The sequence below is a fragment of the Clupea harengus genome, chromosome 17 (assembly GCF_900700415.2).
Source record: "Clupea harengus chromosome 17, Ch_v2.0.2, whole genome shotgun sequence".
NCBI classification, from domain to species: domain Eukaryota; kingdom Metazoa; phylum Chordata; class Actinopteri; order Clupeiformes; family Clupeidae; genus Clupea; species Clupea harengus.
In genome coordinates, this window is record NC_045168.1 from 9133843 (window position 1) to 9156140 (window position 22298).

The window sequence follows — 22298 nt, forward strand, 5'->3', positions numbered from 1 at the left end:
ACTAATTGCACAATCTCCACAATCCATGTGCTCTGAGTTTCGTGTGTGTGTGTGTGTGTGTGCACGCGCGCTCTTTGCACTGTAAGTATGCAGTCTCACCTCAATACCTAGTTATGATTGATTGCGTTTAAACAAATAAGCAAATTGCTCTGTTTTCAAGAAGCAGGTACCATAGGACATATTTACCTACTCTGGTATTTCAGTTCAGGCAAACTAATCAATCATTGGTGCCTGGAACCAGTCCGGAGTTCCTTGTATTGTTATTAATTAATGAGACCTAGGAAACTCTAACAACAGGCAACAGATCATCTGGAAGTGATGTTTAAAGAGCTGTAGTTATCCCTTGATCTACCACCATCTATCAAAATCATCTGATCAGATCAAAATCATCTGATCTTAACCTGATCTGATCTAGGCAACCTGTGTGTAGCTCTAAAAGTCTGTGTTTGACCACAAGTAAACTCTGATCATGAGTGGTCAGTGGTGGTGACCGCTAATGTGACACTGCTCCTCTCTCTCTCGTGCAGATCATCGGGTGCTGTGTGTCCATCCTGGTCCTCAGCTCAGCGCTCCCCGTCATGTCCAGAACCCTGGGTAAGTCACTACACCACGTACACAAATACACCTGTCAGTGCTCAGCAGTATCCCACTATTTCCATGTTACCTGTCAGCAGGGTTCCCCTTTTTTCATAGTTTTTTTTTTTTTTTTTTTACTCCTGCTTCAGGTAATGTTAGTACGATTTTCCTGTATGTCTGTGGTGATAGCCCAGAGAGAGAGGGAAGAGGATGGAGGACTGGGACACCACACACACAGGGCTCTAGCCTTCTTCTGGATTCCCTGTAAAAAAAAGCCTGTTGTGCCATGGCTTTTGTTGACTTTGCTTGTGTTTTTTGGTTTTGCATAGGCCTAATTCAGCTACTCCTTAGCCGCGCTGCTTGGGAGTTGGTTTGGCTTCTGCTGTGGTCTCCCACTTGAGTTAGAGTGGTACCGCTGATCGCTGGCTTTTAACCATCCGCAGCAACACTGTCACTTCTCCCTCTTCTCATGCGTCGGAATATCAGGGGGGGAGATCTTTTGGCTGGACTTGTGATTTACATAAGGTGCCTCTGTTTCTGTCGAGTTGGGGAGTCAATGTTGCGGAGTCATTCACTGTTGTGTTGGTGTGCGTGTGTCTAAGCATTCGTGCTAATGCTCTTGTCAAATCAAAGTGGGTGGTTAGCTGGATAACATGCTCGGTTGACTTTTAAAATACAGGTTTGCTACAGTGAAAATGAGTCACTCTTTCTGTGTGTGTGGTGTCTATGTGTGTGTGTGTGCGTGTTAAACACACACAGAGACACTGGAGTTTAGCTTTCAGTTTTCACTTCAGATGAAGGCAGCTCATCTCTTTGGTGTGTGTGTGTGTGTGTGTGTGTGTGTGTGTGTGTGTGTGTGTGTGTGTGAGAGAGACAGGGAGAGACCGAGAGAGAAGCAGAGAAGTGTTGAGGGGGTCTCTAAGGGATGACCGCCAGGCGTCCACTGACCGTGGGAGTGCTGCTCCCCCTGCTCGCCCCTCACCCGCACCCCTCCCCACCCCCCCTTAAGGTTAACGAGTGAAATTCCTCCTCTCTTTGCCATAGAGATTTGGGAGAAGAATGGAGGGAAAAAAATGACAGGCCAGTGCGACGACAATGCCAGTAATAAACACGCCTAGCACAGACACAGCTGTTCAAATAACACTCTGTGTGTGTGTATTTGGGTGTGTGTGTGTGTGTGTGTGGTTGAGTACAGTGACTCATACAGAGCTTTACAAAATATCAACAGGTTCTGCTTTGTGGCACTGAATGCATGAAAGAATAGATGCATGAAACCGATTGAGAAAGAGAGTGAAAGAAAGAGAAGGCCTGTGGAGAGGTAGAGGAGGGGGATGAGGAGTGGGGGGGGCGGCGTGTTGAAAGTGTGATGGGAAAGGTAAACTGTACATTGTTTCAGCTCGGCCTTTTTGCTCAAAGATTGAACAAGTCACAGCATAGGGTTTTTTTTTTTTTTTTTTTTTAAACGGTGGGGGGTGTGGGGGGGGGGTGGTTGCCTCGCCTCCAGCTTTTCCTTGACAGTTAACATTCTGCATCAAATCAAACAGAACACCAGCGCAACATTACAATGCTCTTGGAAAATGAACGTGGAAGGACACAGTCAGAGAGGCCCTGTCAATCATTATTAGTCATTATATCGTGGTTCACTTGACGGGTTTGATGAACGAAGGAGCCTGTGCAACCAGAACCGGAAAAAACGGTTCCCATCTCAGTGCGGTGAGGTTTTAGTTCCTCTGTGTGGAGCCCATGACAAAGCATCTGGTTGTCTTGCTTTGATGTTCGTTGTGTGTCCAATGCAGACAATAAGTGGATGTCACGGAGTCCGTGTGGGGCAGTGGGACCTATATCCTTCGGTTAGCTGCAGATGCTGTTTTTTTTTTTTTTTTATGTTTTATTCAAAGACCTCCCAAAAAGGTTTTTAAAAAAAGGTTGGCCATTTGACAGGGCATAGAGTTTACTTTGGAGGGAGGGTTGTGATGTAGACTACAGGATGCTGTCAACAGATTGGACATAAAGGACTGGGGGGTTGGGTGGAGGTGGAGGGGTTAGAGGAGGCTGGCATGTCACTGCCAGACTCAGGCTATTTTCGTATGCAGCAGTGTCTAATGGAGGGATATAGAGGTGAGACTTACACACACACACACACACACACACACATTCTCTCCCTTTTTTCTTTTTTTCAGTCTCTCCTGTTCTTCAGCTCAGAAGCCCCTGGGGAGAAAGTTTGATGCAACTTTTTTATCTGCAGTGTCCTAAAATGCACAGTGCAGGACTGTAAGAAAGCTACAGCAGCGGCGGAGCAGGAGAAAAATGCGCGCGCGCACACACACACACACACACACACTTGCACACGCACGCACACACACACACACACACACACACACACACACACACACACACACACTCGCCCACACGAACATGAGACATGACTTATAACAGTAGCAAATGAGCTCTAATTGCGTCCTCATATCTCTGCCTGAATGACAGTGAGAGATGAGGATGGGTATGACATGCGTCGGCAGTAGCCTCAGATGTGCGTGTGTGTGCGTGTGTGCGTGTGTGTGTGCGTGTGTGCGTGTGTGTGTGTGTGTGTGTGTGTGTGTGTGTGTGTGTGTGTGTGTGCCGAGGCATGGCGGATCATCCCTCTCTCTCTCAGGCTGACAGGGAGGCAGAGGAGGCAGCAGACATTAAGACAGAGAGCAGGTGCTCCGTGCGCTAGCCCAGCCAATGTTCACTGACAGCAGCTGACAAACAATATCGATCTGCTACGCCTCTTCCCTTCTCTCCTCTCTCTCTCTCTCTACCCTCTCCCCGCTCTCTCTCTCTCTTTACCCTCTCCCCCTCTCTTTACCCTCTCCCTCTCTTTACCCTTTCACTCTCTCTCTCTACCCTCTCCCTCTCTCTCTCTTTACCCTCTCCCTCTCTCTCTCTCTCTCTGTGCATGTGTGTCTGAGTGTATGTGTGTGTGCCTGCATGTATGTGTGTGTGCGTGCGTGTGTGTGTGTGTGTGCGGGAATCTGTGTGTGCTGTGCAGCATTTTTTGTTAAGTATTATGAGCGGCTGATTACCTCACCTCCCGGCTCCTCGTTATGTCTGTAAAGGATGAATCTCTTTCTCTTTCATTCCAACCCTCCCTCCCTCCCTCCCTTTTTCTATCTATCTCTTTTATATCTATCTCTCTAAAACCGCTGTTTAAAATGGCCAAACCTTTGACCTCTCATTGCCCTGTGCCAAAAGGGAATGAAAGAAGCGAAAGAAAGTTCCAAAAGCTCTCCATCAGAAACTCACTGCACTGGGTCGTCCTTCCAGGTGATCTCACAGTATCGACTTCAGCTCTCCCCTCCTCTTCCTCCTCCCTTACCCCCCCCCCCCTCTGTCTCTCTCTCTCGCACTCTCTCACCCTCCTCCTCCCTCTCCCTTTTCTTCTGTTGTTTTCAGGCAATTTTGCTAAAGGCCCCCTGCTGTCCTGCATGCCAACTGCTTACAGCTGCTGCAGAGGCATCTTTTATCCAGACGGGAATCGATCAGCTAATCTAATCGCCGAGCAATGGTTTCGGAAGCAGCCACCCTCACATCCCCGCCCCCCTTCCCTCCCAAAAACAAATACGTCATACTTAGTTGTTACCACTCCGCTGTCTTCTATTATCTGCTGTGGGTGTGGCGCAGAATTCCAAATTCATTGATCCTTTGTGGGATCATTCCTGTGCCCTTAGCTGACCATTAAAGGAGCTGTACGCTTTTAAAAATGAATTCGAAAAGTAGGAGCTTTTCAGGTAAAAGGACCAGGAGAGGCGCAGTACACACACACACACACACACACACACACACACACGGAAGGCTCTGGTGTTTTTTTTTTAATCATCATTGTTTCAGTTTTGTGTGTGCTCTCTGGGTGCTGCACGCCGGCTTGGACACGCCACTCACTCCATTCATCATCCATCTCTCGTTCATCCCTTTTCCGTGGAGGTGATGCCATTTAATCCGCTGCAAAGGTGCTTAATGATGAAGCCGAGCGAACTGGATGAGTGACTTCTACCAAAAAAACGGCGGCCTGGGAAGTCGTTTGTTTTCACAGCGTCCAGTGGGGTAGATCGGCAAATAAAATGGCTGACAGAATACAGCAGAGCCCTGGTTTACCTAAGGTTTAGTGAATGTGTGATCTCCAGCACCAGTGGGCTTCCTTGATTATGTGTACCAACTTTGCCACGCCTCACCGTTGTGTTTCCCTCCTTTACAGGAATAACCCGCTTCGACCTGCTGGGGGATTTCGGGAGATTTAATTGGTTGGGAAACTTTTATATCGTCCTGTCCTACAACCTACTGTTTGCCGTGGTGACGACCCTGTGCCTGATCCGGAAGTTCACCTCTGCTGTCCGGGAGGAGCTGCTGAAAGCCTTAGGTAGAGCTGCAACCACCTGGTGATATCGCCATAGTAACTCTCACTGCATATAGTTCTCTGTGTCTAGCTCCTGAACACTTTAGATAGAGTATCCAAAACATTACATATCATCCACATGCAATTCATGGCAACTGTGTCGATTCATGTTTTGAAAATGATGCCACAAAAGTCAAAACAGGTCACTCACAATGTAGTGAGCATAAATATAAAATATAAAAAGATAAACACATAGTTAAGAGATCGTTTTGGTATTTCAGTTCTATTCTTGTGTACGTGTGAATGCCACACCTTACTCTATATGAGTGGGTTTCACAGGTATGAAGAGGCAGTAGCTGCATCTCCTCTGGTCTCACTCTTTCACTCAGCTTCAGACATTGTACACACACACACTCAGTCTGTCTGTGAGAGATTCAGTGTGTTTATGGTCACTGAGGAGCAGTAGTAATTAAACCTGCCATTGGTCTGTCTATGTACGTATGTGTGTGTCTGAGACAGCGTCTGCATGTGCATTTACATGTGTGCTTTTATGGTGTGTGCATGTGTGTGTGTGTGTGTGTCTCTTAGACAGTTTCTCTTAGACAGTTTCTGTCTAAGTAAGTGTGTGTGTGTGTGTGTGTGTGTGTGTGTGTGTGTGTGTGTGTGTGTGTGTGTGTGTGTGTGTGTGAGAGAGAGAGAAATGGAGAGAAACTGGGTGTGTGATGGCTGTGGCGACGGGCAGGCAGTAGGGAGAGAGAGGCTGAGTCACATCACCCTCTGACACCAGACTGACACGCAGGGGATGGAGCTGCAGTCTGGCCCAAACGCCTTCCCACCAGAGATGACAGAGATAGGGAAGGGTGTGTGTGTGTGTGTGTGTGTGTATGTTGCTGAGATGGAGCAGGGGATCAGTAGAGTTTCTCATTCCAGTTTCAGAGAGAGGAGAATGATGGGAGCTGGGTGGAAAGACAGGCCTAAAGTTTGAAAATACTATGTCTAAAATAATTCTATCTGTGTGAGAGGGAACGACCATATCTGTATGAATCTGTGTGTGGTGTGTGGGTGTGTGGAGAGAGACAGAGAGAGTGAGTGAAGGAGAACTGGAGTGAGATGGGTAATGTGAAATGTCATGAGGCCTGGTGCTGCTGCTGTCTGTGGTGCTGACTGGCTGATGAGCTCTCTGTGCCTTATCTCCCGCTCCGCAGGCCTGGATAAACTCAACCTGTCATACAGCCCCACCGACCCCGAGTCCGCCAAGCTCTCCACCGCCAACGGCCACCAGAAGACTCTGTGAAGGGACAGCAGTCTCTCTCGCACACACACACACACACACACACGCACGCGCACACACGCTTTAAAGACTTAGAGACAAATTTCAAACACAAATACACCAAGACACCTGTTTAAGGTGTGCAGCGAGATGGAGAGAAGCAGAGTGGAGGATGGAGGGATGGTGGGATGGTGGGGGACGGGAGAAGCACCCGCTCAGGTCAAGGAGGAAAAGGGAACCTGGGAACTGGGCAGCACTTCCTCAAAGCATATAGGAGAGAGACAGAGATACTGAGACCTGCAAGGACTCCCATCAGAGTCTCATGACATTCCACTCCTCTCCTGTCCATGGAAGTAGGGACATGACAAACGAGTTGAAGAGAGGTGGAGGAAACCGTGGAGGAAGAAGGAAGAACTTAAGAGACTCCGTTCCACCTCGCTCTACTCCACCGCCAATGACACCCCCCCACCCTTGTTGATTTTTTTTTTCTGTTCATTTTTTTCTGTTCATTTGCTCTATTCCACTGTTGTCGTCCTTCTCTCCCAGCCCTCTACTCATCTGGTTGGCCATGCTGGTGAGCACACGTGGTGCAGCACAGCTCCAAAGCCAGTCTGGGCCTCTGCAGGGGAGGCTCTCTGTGAATACAAACGACAGGCAGACAATTCATTTTTATTTCTTTATTTTAGTTTTTTATTATGCAAATGTTTCTTTCTTTCTTTTCTTCATTTTCATGCCATCTTCGTTTTAAAAAGAGCCATTTAGTTTTGCACTTTCAGTGCCAGCTTTTTCTGTTGTTGCTTTCTTCCATCCTGTTCCTTCTCCATCCTTTTCCCCCACTCCTCTGCTCTTACCACTCTACCTTACCAGGTTCTCTACAGACTGCAGTGCCCACCATTACCCGTTAGGAGAGGGTTATATTAACACTTGTGTTTTATACGCAGAGTTTGGGAAAAGGAATACTTTTGGGAGAAGGGCACTTGTTCTGTTAGAAGTTGTATGAGAAGTCGGCAGGCCAGTCACACCGCACTGCACACATTTGGACATTTTTTAAGGAGATTTTATTACACACATAGAGGAACGTTAAGTCTGTGAGCCCATCTCAATGTGGCATGTGATGACTGTTCAGATGCAGTACTCTTCAGAAGTGTCGTTGTCAAACTACTCAACCGTCTCAACGTTAGAATATGGAGTGGTGAGGGCGTTTGCGTTTTGTATCGTAAGGGTGCTTTTATCGAGCTTTTAAACAACCTTGCCGTCAGTACTGCTTCCATTCTTCTTTTTACTTACCAGCTAGCCTTTTTGTCTTGATGTACATGCTAGTGGGCTTAGGTACATGCTAGTCAGCTGGTTCCTGTTGCTGACCATAGCCTGGAAGTCAGTAACTTACTCATTAATGGGGGAAAAAGCTAATCTTATGTTACTGACTGATTGTCACCATGGCAAGCATTTATGTGGCCATTACTTAGTGATATTTACATGCCAGGTTTGCTTGACTTATTCCTCAAAAGTACCAGTGGCTAGGATTTGTGTATTGTACTGTGCATTTAGCCTAGCAAGGGAGCTAACCCCAGCTGTGTTCTGATAGTTGCAATTTGCAACATCGTTGTATGAGCCAGTCGATGGTGATGTCTGTCATGAGCTTCTTGGCCAGTAAGACTGGAGCCAGATCACAGATCAGCGCTGGTAGCCTCATGTACACAGCCAATGAGGAAGAAGGAAAGATAGGATGAGATTGTCGTTGGATTTCATACTTATGTGTAATAGTCAGTCCCTTGGAAGTCCACTGTCACACTGTGTTGACTGAGAGGAATGGGGTTACACAGTGGAAAGGGATGATGTGTTAACGCACTTTTAATCAGTCGAATAGGATTAAGGGTTGCAGTGGTATTTTTTTTCCGGTTTGTTCTGCATATTCAAGCGTCTCACTCAAATATATTGTTATTTTTGTTTGTTAATTTGTGTGTGTGTGTGCATGCGTGCACACTGTAGGGTATAGTGGTCAGCCATACGCTGGTCAAGAGAAACAGGAAGCTGGGTGCCAAGCTATGCTAGTACCTCCTGCTAGGGCTAAGTTAGGTCATGTTCTTTCTACACATTCCCGCAGAAGATGATTAATGTGAAAAAAGTTGAGCCTGTTCAGTAGCAAGTTTTTTTCATTCTCCCAGTCACCTCGTGTTGTTTTCAGTTTTACAAGTGTTTTGTTCATGTATACTTTTGCTCACACATGATGTGAGTAGTTCTCCATAACATATATTCATATATATATATATATATATATATGTATATATATGATTCATATAATATTTTTTGACTCTTGGCTGGAAAAGATTACCTGAAGGCAAACCTCATCATCTTGTAAATGTTGTATTTACATGTATATAAGCCACACTTTTTGCATTGAGCTAATGTGAGTGTTTTGGCCTGTGACCAGCCTGTATGTGTGTGTGTTATTGAAGATAACTCTTTTTATGACTGTGCGAATAATCTGCATTTTCTCTTTTCTTGAAAACTTCACCTCTGATGCCTTAACAGGGAAAGGAGTTTCACAGGCAATTTGATAGACAAGTTGCTTGCTGTCCAGTGCTGTGTGTGTGTGTGTGCGTGCGTGCGTGCGTGTGCGTGCGTGTGTGGACTTTTGTGTACTCCTGACGTGTCTGTTTCATTTGTCTCATCTGCACCTTTTACAAAAAAAAAAAATGACAAATTCACTGTGAAACTGTCTTGTGAAAATGAAACCATATAACTGTAAGGCACGCCAAATAAAAAAATAAAAAATGACACTTGAACATTAAAAAAGGAACGCCAAAAGGAAATACTAAAATGACACTACAGGCTATTTAAATGTCACTCCCTGCAGTTTTACTGACACTCTCTTGGTAGGAGATCGATGTTTGGTTCTCCTAAACTTGATTAGAGGGACAGTTTCTATTCCGAGTTCAGTTCAGAATGAATAAGAGAATTTGTAGTAATATAGGCAGTCACGCACAGCTTTTACTCTGCTTTAAAGATAATCTCTAAGGGGGACTACATTGTGTTATTCTGTGATTCATGAAGGACGAGACATTTAGGGAACGACCTTAGTCTTTCAACACCAACGTTATTGGTGGATCTGTCTTTGTGAGGATTTTATGGTTAATGTAAGTGATGTCTGAGTTTGATGGTAAATGTGTTGATTAGATAAAATGTACAAAAATGCTATTTAATTTTTCTCCTTCTTTCTAGTTCTAATGGCACAAAGTGGATGTATTTTGTGTTGAGCATAAATAAATGGGGGAAAGCAAATATGGGGTTGCTTATTGGATGTCAGGAGTACTGCTTGAGGTAGAAAGATTACAGTTTTTTTTCTCTCAACTGTGCATAGTGGCATCCAAATGACACCTACTCTGATTGGCCATTATTACAAGCGTTGTGTGTGTGTGTGTGTGTGTGTGTGTGTGTGTCTTTTCATACTAATTTGACGGCATGGTAATTAGGACTTTATAACCAAGAGACGGTACGGTGCAGTCAATCAATCCTTTTTATTAGTCAGCTGAGGATAAGAGGGGAACAGTGAAACTAAACACACTGTGACCGCATGAGCAGGGTGGCTCATCCCTGGCAAAGCTGGTTGATGGATCATTCTCCAAGCCATGATCACTCCAAGATGAATGTGTTTGTGTGTGTGTGTGTGTGTGTTGTCGTCTCTGTTGGGTTATTATTTGCCTCTTTGCTACGGTCCAACCCCCTGGTCATCAGTACACAAAACATCATCCTCCTCCTCCAACTGCTACTGTGAAAGTGTAAAACCACGACCTCACCAAACCTCAAGTTCAGTATTTTAGCCGTGGGGATGCTTGTGTGGTTCCTTCCCATTGCAAGCACTCTATGGTGACCTGATGATCGTGTTTCCTTCCCATTGCAAGCACTCACTCTATGGTGACCTGATGATCCAGTTGGTCTTATGGCTCTGAACGTCACTGCTTTCAGTCCACATCGCTTTTAACAATATAAATAAGATGGACCGTGATGATACCTTATGATGTGAAGACCAACCACGGACTATGATTTTGGGGATCGAGGGTCACCCCTTTGAATATGAGCAATGACGGGGTTTCCTTCGGTCTAAACATTAATCAGGCAATACTGCAGCTACATACCATTAAAGCCTGGGGACATTTGGTGAAGGTCTGGTTTATGGGCTGCCACTGTGCTGCTTTACAGTCGTTTCAGGTCATTAGAGGCGTAAATTCCACACTTAGTGACTATCTCATATCTATGCATGTTTTGTTTGTTAGATTTTTTTTTGCGACATATGTGAATGTACTTTTTTTTCTAATATGTCCATTTCTCAATGTGTTTTGTCTTTGTTGTAAGTGTAATATGATGACATCCACATTTACAATTTGACCACTTTACATTAAAGTTTTTCAATTTGAGGAAAACCTTGGTTTCCATTTTTCTGTGTTTGCTAGTGTGCGATGAGTGTAAAGCTTGTTGGCCTGAAAACAACAGTTAGAGAAAACAACAAAACATCCTCGTTGCCATAATAATGCTTAGTGGGAAATGCTTCATAGTGGCATGAAAAACAAAGCCCCCCCCCTCATCATATCATTCAGCTCATCATCAAAGGCTGAAGGTGTGATGGTGGAGAAAGTCCCTGTCTGCGTTCCCTGCCAAGCAGAGGTAATCAGCCCGGCAGGCGGAGGATCAAGCAATTAGCCCCAACCACAACCCCACCTGCTGTCTGCGCTGCCTGCTGAGGGCCTGTCAGTAGCCCTGCCCAGCCCAGCCTCCCTCACTCAGCCTCTCTCACAAGCCTGAGGAAAGGCCTCTAGTTCCACTCCATAAAATAGTCACACGGTAAATAAGTCTGAGATATATGCCCAGTGAGTTTAAATCCATGCTCATGTGTACTTCAAAAGGACTGGACCTTATTTCCAGCAACATACCTGTTAGTCATGTCACATTTCAGCATACCGACACAGTGTACAAAGAGCATAGTTCTCTTTATCCGGTGAGCGTAGGAATGCAATGCAGCAAGCTGCTGGTAAATATGTAACCAACCTAAATGAAATTGAAAGCTAAGACATGCAGCTGTATGCGGGGAACCCAGGCTGGTGTGGCTGGCAGCTCACAGGACCCTCTTGCTGTACATGGCCCTGCATAGGGGGCAGGTGGGGCGCGTCTCGGGGCAGAAGAGCTCAAAGGCCTCAAGGCAGACCTGGTGGAAGAGGTGGGAGCAGGACAGGAGCAGGACGTGCCGAGGTTCCCTGCCCCTCCCGTGGCCATGCCCGTGCCCCTCAGACCCAGAGCAGGGGGTAGACAGAGGGGTCAGGCAGATAGGACAGTCCTGCATCTCTCTCTGGACAGCCTGGGGAGGAAGAAGGAAAGAGGCTCAGAGAAAGACAGCAGTAATGGGCTGGTTAAACTCGCATGATTGACCATCACATTTATCAGCCATGGAAACGTTTGATGGCTGGCTGTAACAGTTGACAGATTACGGTTGTGATGGCTACAGTTACACCAAACAAAGCACCAAAACACTAGAGAACAAAGAGCCCTTATTAATATTGAATGCACAGGTGTAGATATTTCATTACAGGAGAAAAGTAGGTTAACTTCCTAATCTTGTTTTCTCTCCTTCTTTTCCACAGTAGACACTGTAAACCATCTCTAACTGTTTTATTGTTCCATTCCACTTCCTCAGCTACATGTGCATACATTGGAACACTGATCCGCGTGTCAGACTGGTAGGATAAGGGGCGAATTATACTTTGCATTTTGCATTTATGGCAGGTGATCGAGTATGTGTGTGAAGGTGGTTTACCACTGGCGCAGCTAATCATTAAACGAGAGACAGCTTCCTTTCACCGGGGGGACAGACAGTACGCAGGGCTCAGGGTTTTAAAGCTCTTCATAAATGTCTGATAATGAGCTTGGCACGGCTTTCTGTGTTTGCCTTGGTGTGAGCACTGACGATCAGCTCTGCGGTAAACCAGCCTGTGAGGTTCGCTCTCTTTCTGTCTCTCACCCACAACGCACAGGTGGAGGTTAAGCAACTCCTGCCCTGCCTCTGACCTCCCCCCCTTCCCTCCCCCCTACCCCACACTTTGTGAATGAGATGCTGTTGGCTGCTGAAAAAAGGTTCCCGGGACGCACAACAATAAGGCCCTTTCTGGCACGGCAAATCTCACCTCTCTTTTCACTTTTCGCCACCGATGAAAGATCTAGCGTGCATCACGGGAGCTGCCGGTGTTTTTTTGTAAACACTGCGGATTATGGCCACTCATTCAACCCCCGTCTGGAAGAGAGAGGGAGAGGCATCACATCCCAGCGATGCCTTTCTTTTTTTCTTTCTTTCTTTTTTTCTTTTTATATTCCGATGGAACATCTGTGCGTTCTCTTTTCTCAAAGTTCAAGTTTTTTTTTTTTCTATCTCCGAAGCAAGTGTTGGCATGTTGAAAGTTGAATAGCACAGCTATATGGTGAATCGACGTGGGATTAGGCATTGACGAGATGGTCTTTGATAGAGTGCGTTTTGGCTAAGTGTGTATGTGTGTGTGTGTGTGTGTGTGTATGTGTGTGTGTGTGTGTGTGTGTGTGTGTGTGTGTGCGCGCTTGTCAATGAATGGTCTGTTCTCTTCATAGTTTTTTCCATTCATTCTTCCTCCTCTATCAGCCCGGAGGAGCCCTACCTGCTCCTCTATCTGCACCCAGTCCTCGGCCTGTGCGTCAGGAGTGTGTGTCAGGAGTGTGTGCTCGGGCTCCAGCTGTCTGAAGACGAGCCGGCTCTGTGCCACCGAGTGCTCAATGTCGCTCAGGAAGGCCTCGGTGTCCGTGCGGCAGGCCTGCACCAGGCTGTCACTCATCTCCTGGAGCTGTGGAGCAATAAAAAACAAAGTGCATGAGAACAGGTACTGTGTGTCTCACCAGTGAGCAGAGCCAAGCACCCACACTGCAGGGTTGGACCAGGGTTAGATACACAGGGCACATATTAGGGTGGACACTTTACAACATAGAGACACACACACACACAGTCACACAAATAAACATTCTGTCTATGGCAGGCCCTGATTGTGTTCCCCTGATGTCACTGGCACTTTACAGCCATGTCTTTATCGCTAATGAAACAGCCGTTAACCATTCAGACAGGGATTACAGGCAGGCTTCGCTGGGGAGGGCAAACAACACAGGGCCCCGGTGAACTTTGCCTCCACAGGCACGGTAAGGGGAGGGAGATGGGGCAGGTGAGAGTCTTTATCTCATCAGTTTCCCTGCCTAATGTGTTGACCCAGGCCCTACACAAAGCAGAAGTGAAAAGCAGCAGATGAGATCTCTGAGGAGGCTTTCTCCTCCTTCCTGTTTAATCTGATCGCTCTCTCTTCTCACGTGTTGAGACTGAAACGAGACCGAATCGATGCTACCAATGTAGAAAAACAGCTAAATATCAGATGACTGTAAATGTGGTTGAACTACCTCTCCCTTTCGAAACGCACATACACACGTCGACGCACAGACACTCACATGCCAACACAGTTTTCAGTGTCATACGTAGACGGGACGGTTGTCAGGGCCGGTCACCATGTATGGGGACAGTGTTAATTGGCTCGTATAAATGTGGGGGTGGACGGTTTATGTGTTGCTGTAAGTCAGGTTTATAGACATTGGCAGAGATAAGATCACTATTGTGTGTGAGTGTGTGTGAGTGTGTGTGAGTATATATATATATATATATATATATATATATATATATGTGAGTGAGTGTGTCTGTGTGTGTGTGTGAGAGAGAGAGAGAGAGACAGAGTATATATATATATGTGTGTGTTTGTGTGTGTGTGTGTGTGTGTGTGTGTGTGTGTGTGTGTGTGTGTGTGTGTGTGTGTGTGTGTGTGTGTGTGTGTGTTGGGGGTGAGGTTAGGACACTGCTCCTCATCATCTGATTTGGGGTAAGGCAGGAGAAGACAGGGGTGAGCCCGTTCCCCCCGTCCTGTCTGAGGCACTCAGGCTGATTAAGAGACCAGGAGATTGACGGCGGCGCTCATGTCTTTTACACCATCAGCACGCTCCCCGGCCCACCAGACAGGTCCCCCTTTCCCCCACTCAAGGGCAGCTGAGGGGCATGGCATGCGGCTTTCGTTCACTCATTCGTCTGGATGTTCAGGGGCAACAAATAACATACATACATACAGTATATTCATGGACACATACGTGTATACACTTACACACACATACACACACACACAGAGAGACAGCCCCACAGACACACACACACACATACACACTCTTACACATTTACTAAACACAAAGATAATGTAAGCTCAGATCAATCCAATTTAAGATGATGGTGTCTCTAACAATGTCTCTACTTGTAGGCAAAAAATGAATACAGAAGACATGGGTAATAAATGCCTCTGGGTAAATGTATGCATATATATAATTCACCTGATGCAACACACAGGAAAGCAAATAGAGTTTTGTATTCTTTTCATTATTTTCTTTAAAAAAACTACACTGTCTGGCATGTGCAAAATGTACACTGTGTCCTAGTGAGACAACACAAGAATCATTTTGGCTTGTGTATTTGTGTATCTAATGATATATGTATCTACCCGTCAAAGATGAATGAGAATGATATTTTACAGAGCCTCCCAGAATGAAAATGTTCTAGGGTAATTCCCCTCTGGGGTGCACACGTTCCCTAAAAAAGCCTGAGCCCACACTGGCTGGCCAGGCTGTCCCAGTTGCACCTCGCAGGCTTTCGAGGGACAGGTGGAGCTCACTAGATGGCAATCTTCCCTTTCCCTGCAGGGCCACAGGGTAGCAGAGGCCAGCGGCCCCTTCAGCCAGGCTGCTGCAGCTGCTGCTGCTGCACTCAGTGACTGGCTGCTGTCACCTAATGCCCTTGATACTGAGCTGCTTTGAGATGGGTTCAATTTTTCAGCAAGTAAACCGCAAAGCAGTTAATCTACTCCGATGTGGTGTTTTAAAAAAAATGGTCACGATGTGAAATTTGTTGCCTGGAATATTGATGATGGCACAAATTCATATCTTAACTGCATGGCAATGAAGGATTGCTGATACCGAAACATTTTTCTTTTAATAAAATGGAAAGTGGAAAGTAATGGAAATGGAAAGTAATGTGTCACATTGTCACATTTGGGGTCATTCTACTCTGGCATGCCCAAAACAAACGGCTCATATGTGCATTTCCCTGGCCCTCTGCTGACCAGGAAACCTTTCGCACAGCTGGCGTGTGTATTCTACTGATTAAAAAACCCCAAACGTGGCTGAGGGAGGCATGAAAAATGAGAGTCCGAGCCCTGATATGCCCAGCCCCCATCATTTACAACACCCAAATCATTTGGAGCCAGGGCCTGGCAGGTAAACACTCCAGAGCTGGACCTGCTTTTGTGTCTGGCCCCGAGGAATGTCCAGTGTGTTTGACTGAAACACACACTCTCCCTAATGAGTTTACAAACAGTGTATAATTCACACGCCATCAAAGACCTCCTCAGCTGCTTCAATCGCCCCGGCCCCGGCCCCGGCCCCGGCCACCTCCCCCCCACCGACCACCGCCCTCCCAGGTCTTGGGCCCCCCTGCCGCCTCTCCTGTCCCTGATGACACCACCGGCCGTAGCCTGAACCTCTAGACCTGGGGCAGGGTTCTGCTCTTGTTTGCTCGCGTCAGTCAACGTCAGCGTGGCGTCCCGCAGCTGAATGTGGCAGGAATGTCCGTAGTGGGATCAGGCAGGAAAAGCCTGAGCCTCTTTCACTGCGGGAACGCGGGCCATGAGAATGCAGGCAGCTGATCACCCGGCGACTGCATAAAGGCTCATTGTGATGCATTCGATTGGACTCAGGGGCACCAGAGGTTACCATGATTGCACAGCCCTGGTTATTTATGATCAGCTATCATTGCAACTACTACGCTAAAGAATAGGCTCTTTTTTGGCTGTCTCTAATACAGGGCGATTCTCTTTTACCTTGGTCTCGAAGAACTGCTGTCTCAGCCGCTTGTCTTTAGGTGGGACAGATCTTCTCACATTTCGGTACCACCTCCGAGCAACACAACCTCTCCACCATGCCTGTATCCTTGGGGGGCAAGGAGAAGAAGCAGCACTTTAATACCCCTCTCCTTCTTTTATAATCCCTCTGTTCACCCATGAGGTCACGCTGGCTTCATCCTCCTCATTCATGCCACTGATGGATACTGCAGCAGCATTTTCACAAGAATCACTTTACAATTGCACAACTTAAACAGTTCCAATTCAAATAGTACTACGCTTACTCCCCCTTTGTGAGAACGTGCAGTTGAAAGTCAAATGATGTATATTTGAAACGGCAGGGAGACGTTCCCATCTTGGAGCAGTCCCCTACCTGATGATACACTTCTCCCTGTAGATCTGAGCTCCCTCATGGATGACCCGCGTCTCGTACTGATTCATCCTGCACATGGGGCAGCATTTCTTGCCTGAGTAGCGCTCGAAAGCTTTAAGACAGGTCTGTGGGGACAGCCTGGGGGTTACACCAGTATTCAGACACAAACACTAGCAGACATCCAGATGCTGAAGAGGTGATGAAGTCAGAAGGGTGTGCTAGCAATTAAATTCGGCATGGGGTAGAGCATCCACAACTCTAGCGTAGCTATGTCAGTTATCGGACAGTGTCAAACATCGGCCATTCTGTTAAACAATCAAAATGCTAAGTTTAATAATGGATTAACAATCTATAACTTCAGTTTAATAATAGATTCACATGACAACGCAAACGTTTGCCAATAACACACGCCGTCCGATAATTAACACCGTTACGATAGCAATCTACTGAAAATATTACCCCTGATGTCCAGCACACAGGCTGACCCACGGAGCTTGGGTGAATAGTTTCAACTATGCTCGTCCATTACTTGTGTCTCCATAAACACCTGCTTTCTTACCTGGGGACAATCATACAGTACACTATCTCTGTGATGTTCTATAAGCACATTTTTAAGAATCCCCACGGCCAAATGCTTAGCCACTAGTAGATATGCTTTGTCACACATTTCATAACACAAGAAAATATAGTCACAAGATGTATTATATAGCCCTTGTGATGGGATAATTAAACATAAACAAACAAACATGGAGAATAACATGTTGATTAATGATCATTTCTAACAACACACTGGTGCTTTGTACTTACATAAACATGGGTTAGGATAAGGTTTATATAGGTGCAAAGAAGCAATGCGCTGTTACATATTGATAATGAATGTTAGAATGCGGTTAACTGTATAGTTACACTTTGCCTTTTCACAACTTCTGCAACAGGATATAAGGTGTGACGTGTGACCGCATGTAAGTCAGGATACAGGAAAGGATCATGATCTGTTTCAAAGCAGTGCCTTGGATTTCTACACTTTCCCCAAAAAGATTGTATGTGTTTCTCCATCTTTGTCATTATAAGGCATAGATGCCATACCTCCTTTGGGTAAATCTGTGGTGAATCAAATGATGCATGCAAGGATATTTGATGAAAACGACTCTACTTACTCTGTGAAATACATGTGAGCAGGACAGCAGCACCTGACCAAAGGTTAGAACAAACAAACAAAATCATTTTAACATCCATTACAATAAACTGATATACACGTTTCTACAGTAACAGCAAATGTGTGTTATCAACTCATTCGGTGTAAACATGTTCAACTGACTCCAGCAGCAGAATCCTAATTCTTTGTTTGCCCCAATACTTCCCTAAACACAGGGAGCAGCGATCGATGGGCTGGCTTGTAGCCTCTAAATGATCCTGGCATGAGCGGAACCCCCTGGGTCACTCAGAAGGACGGATTGGTTTTCACTATTCCTCTAAGTGTTTTTGTCTAGTCCTGTGAGATGCCAGTGGGTGTGTACACGCGTGTGTGTTTGTGTGTGTGTTTATGTCTGTGTGTAGGTGTGTGTGCGTGCGTGTGTTTGTGTGTGTGTGTAGGCGTGTGTGTGTGTTTGTGTGTGTAAGTGTAGGTGTGTGTGTGTTTGTGTGTGTGTTTGTGTGTGTGTAGGTGGTGGAGTGGGTGCGGATGCGTGTATAGTGTAAGGGCATGTGTCTACTTACTGTATGTCAGTGTGTTTTTGTGTTTGTGGAATGGAGAGCAGAGCTAGCTGTGAGTTGTGTATTTGTGAATGCATGACTGTGTGTGTGTGTGTGTGTGTGTGTGTGTGTGTGTGTGTGTGTGTTCATGCAAGTATAGGTCTGCGTTCGGCATGGTGTTGTGCTAAGCTGGTGGAATTATTGTGTGATTGTGTATCATGTGTGTGTCTCTCTCTCTGTGAGTGTGTGTGTGTGTGTGTGTGTGTGTGTGTGTGTGTGTGTGTGTGTGTGTGTGTGTGTGTGTGTGTGTGTGTGTGTGTGTGTGTGTGTGTGTGTGTGTGTGGTAGCTGCATTGATTTCTCATTGTTTTTGGCCTGAGCACTGTGCTCCATCACTGGAGGGAGGAGGCACCCTGTGGAGCTCAATCTATACCCGACAGCTCCAGAAGCCATTAGACTGCACAGGCCCAATCACACACACACACACACACACACACACACACACACACACACACACACACACACACACACACACACACTGCTCAGTAGGCACACAAAGAGAGTACAACACCGCAACATGAGGGAGAAAGAGAAAATCAACCAGGTTTCATGAAGGAAAGACACAAATCCACAAGTAAACTACACAGAAAAGATGTGTGGTCTGTCTGGAGCGCAGACCCTCAGTGCACCTACCAGAAACCTGCACATCTCAATACACATCCAACGGCTCTCTTTTCAGATGCTAATTACATGCAGACACACACAACAAAACACTGCTAGCGCATAGCGTTTGATGTAAATAAATGCAGCTTTGCCTCTGTCTTCTGTTACTGTCCCTTGTTTTGCCTGAAGTTCTAATTAACATTTTTTTCCCTTTCCTCACAACCCCCCCCCCCCCCCCCCCAAACTAATATTTACACATGCATCTATGGCAACTGTGCTTTGTGCGAGCGGCCCTTTCTCCCCTGCATTCTTGTGGAGATTGGCATCTTAAAAGGGGATCAGAAAGGTGTAAACCACTGAATGACCCCCTCACACTAACCCACTGATTGCTACATCATCACGTCACAGTTGAGTTACAAGGCAGTATGGGTAAATTTGTACAGTTGTCCACACAGATTAGAGCATACAGGAACCAAGGGTGGGGGCATTGGGTTTGAGCATGGCGGGGGGGGGGGGGGGGGGGTTGAAGGGGTTGTGGGTGGGAGTGTTCAGAAGAAGTGTCTTTCAAAAAAAAAAATCTCTGGGAATACAACAGGCATTGACTCATGGCAACATACCTTAACGGTTACAGTGCATAACTCTCAGAGAAACCACACTAAACACGCGCAGAGCAAGCACGCCATTCACCAAGGGTTAAGGCCCAAACACACACTGCAGAGACTGATAGATGAATATTTGCACAGGTAGAGGAGGGCCATTTTCCATTGAACTGTTGTTTCTTTCTTTTTTCTAGTATACTTACGTACAGACATTCTAAGTAGGAAAGAAATCAAAACAATCATGGCTGACAGTGTTGTTACCAGAAGAATACAGCAGCAGTAAGCATTCAGCACACTTTGCAGGAATAAGCCAGTTTGACAACACTTGTGAATGTATGTGCAGCATGTCTACAGTTGTTGTTTGTGGAAGATTATTTTTTTGGGCTCACCAGGTTGGTAGTCTAGTAGGTTACTTTGTAAGCTATCTTTTCCTAGCCATGGACCTTACTAGCAGCTATATTTCACTAGCCATGGACCTTTCTAACAGCAAGACTAGCTGCAGGTTGGTTTTGGTTTGCCACTTCCAGTCCCTTCATTGGAATATCCCACCTAACAAAATGTAGTCTTTAAGGCACCTGCTGTTGTGCCTCCTGTTTCCAATAATAGTAGTTTGTAGTAAACATTGAATACTTTGTCTAATGCAATGTGTACATGCTTAAGGCAGAAAAAAGCAGTCTGTTGGTAGGGATTTAGGGATGTAGCAGGGATGTAGTACCTGAGGCTGAAGGCGGAACTCTTCCCTGCAGATGACACAGGGCTGTGTGGAGTCTCCCTCCTGAACCGAGCGGGTCTTCACCTGTTCCCACTCGGCCTCTGAGAGCCTCCTCTGAGGAGCCTCCACCAGACCCAGCTTCTGGGCTACAGACAGAGACCCACAGCCATCAAACCAAAACAGTACAAACTACAATGCAAAACACAGAGGAAAACTACAACAGTGATATAGGCTAAAACACTATTTTAGAAATAGTCTATAGATTTACCAGTATCTGGGTTTCTCAGTAAGTATACAGCTAAATGTGGCTGGTGTTAAGTTTGTTGTAAATGCAGTAGTAGTTCAATAAAGTGGGGCTGACAAAACCCTCTTTCAGAGCTCTCATCGAACTTTCAGATTATTTCAATGTAAATAAGCCACTTCATGTGAAAGGCATCTGCACCTGCTTCTCAGTAGTAATACTGTCATTCTTACATTGTTACCCAGGAACCCATGTTTTTAACTAGGTATCATATATTGAGAAAAAATACCCAGGGTGAGCGGTGGAGGTGCTGGATCCAACACGTACTCCCTCTCCTCCAGTGACCTCTGTGACTGTGAGTGCTGTGGCTTGCCGTTCGCGTGCCTGTTTCTCTGACGGGGTTTCTGGCCCGGGCCTTTTGCTCTCAGGCTGTCTCTCACTGGGTCGCTCAGCGACAGACTTTGCAGCATGGATCTTGATATGTGGTCTTGCAGAGCGACAGCCGTGATGGCCATTTTTCCTTTTTCTGACTTAGAGTTGTTACACTGGAATAAAAAGAGGGTGTCACAATTTAACACAAAACTATCCACAAGCTGCTCTTCACTGCAGTACTGAAACAACACTATTCAGATGTCTACAAACTTCATGATCAGTCTTCATATTTTTTTTCCAAGATGAAATGTCAGCATTGAGCATCATCAGCGCAGATTACTGTCACATGAACTCAAGACCTGCCAATGAAATGATGCGCACAGTCTCTGTATAAATGTTTATAAACAGACACAGAGAAGAACAGAGAGGGAAACTAAATTAGGCGAACGGGGAATTATTTTTAGGTTGTAACCACAACGCATTGAAGTCGAGATGAATGCCTCATCTGAGTCATAGGAGTGTACTTGAGATGCAATATGACACTACATGTTGTCGTGTTGATACAATGTTTTGGAGAAGCAGCTGCGTATCCCTAGGCGTTTGACACATCAACAGTTCAAAAACGATGAGTTATTGCAAGATACAACAGAGGCTGTTAGTAATCAGCTGAAAGATTCTTTGATAATGAAGACACGCCATTTATTGTGTGTGCACGTTCTGTGATAATAACGCACCATGTTCAAAGACATGGTACAGAAAACTGCGGAACGTGCCAAATGTTAGATTACAACCATGAAAAAACACGGTCGTTTATTTCTTTACAAAAGCAAGTGTTGACTGTATTACAAATAAAATAAATTATTACTGTAAACTTGCTTAAGTTAGCTAGCACGGTAGGCTAGTCTTGTCTAAACTAGGTTAAAATAAGATGACTGTGTTTCTAATGCACAAACTGAATGCTGCATTTATACACCGAAGGCGTCATGCATACTTCTCTCTTCCACAAACAGTGTGTTTAACAACATTTAACCTCATTCCATATTACGTGAACCCAAACAGGTGCATAAAAAAACAAAACCTCAAACCTTCCGCATTGTCACCAGAGGAAGTTCCGTTGTTTGGATGGTTGCTTAGAGACGGAGTTCCTGAGAAAGTCTCCACTGACCACTCCCAGGTTTACACAGAGGATGACAGCGGACTGATGAGAAAAATGGATAGAGAGGTAAAATAAAGAGGGATTGTAGTTCTGAGTCACAAATGCACCCCCCTCTAAATGTAATAGCATTTAAACCATGAACCTGACATTAGACCAAGTCCTGGCAAGAGAACAGAAATAATTCTAAGTGATGTAGAGACTATAGGCACTACATCTTCTACTGTTGTAAGACATCCAAAACACCCAAGTGTGTTTAACACTATACCAGTGATAATCCAGGGGGGAAAAAA

At 45.7% G+C, this 22298-nt stretch overlaps 2 protein-coding genes across 4 annotated transcripts in view; one reads left to right on the top strand and one right to left on the bottom strand.

Annotated features, from left to right (window-relative positions):
- lmbr1 (limb development membrane protein 1) overlaps positions 1–9500 on the top strand; it is a 40807-nt gene extending 31307 nt beyond the window's left edge. For 2 of the 3 annotated variants that reach the window (XM_031583753.2, XM_031583752.2), the window contains 3 exons: positions 528–594; positions 4811–4972; positions 6154–9500. In XM_031583753.2, the coding sequence (XP_031439613.1) occupies positions 528–594; positions 4811–4972; positions 6154–6242 (318 nt within the window). In that variant the 3' untranslated portion in view covers positions 6243–9500. Of the gene's footprint in view, positions 1–527; positions 595–725; positions 1412–4810; positions 4973–6153 lie in introns of those variants that run through there. The other variant, XM_031583754.2, reaches the window with a different exon arrangement.
- Positions 9501–10498: 998 nt separating this feature from the next.
- Positions 10499–22024, bottom strand: rnf32 (ring finger protein 32). Its single transcript, XM_031583755.2, has 8 exons — positions 21938–22024; positions 20770–21025; positions 20243–20385; positions 17732–17764; positions 16575–16699; positions 16181–16289; positions 12893–13075; positions 10499–11568 (listed from the first exon to the last, which is right to left on the bottom strand). Exons 1-8 carry the CDS (start codon positions 21944–21946, stop codon positions 11329–11331), a joined length of 1098 nt encoding a protein of 365 aa, XP_031439615.1. The 5' UTR covers positions 21947–22024; the 3' UTR covers positions 10499–11328.
- Positions 22025–22298: the final 274 nt, after the last annotated feature.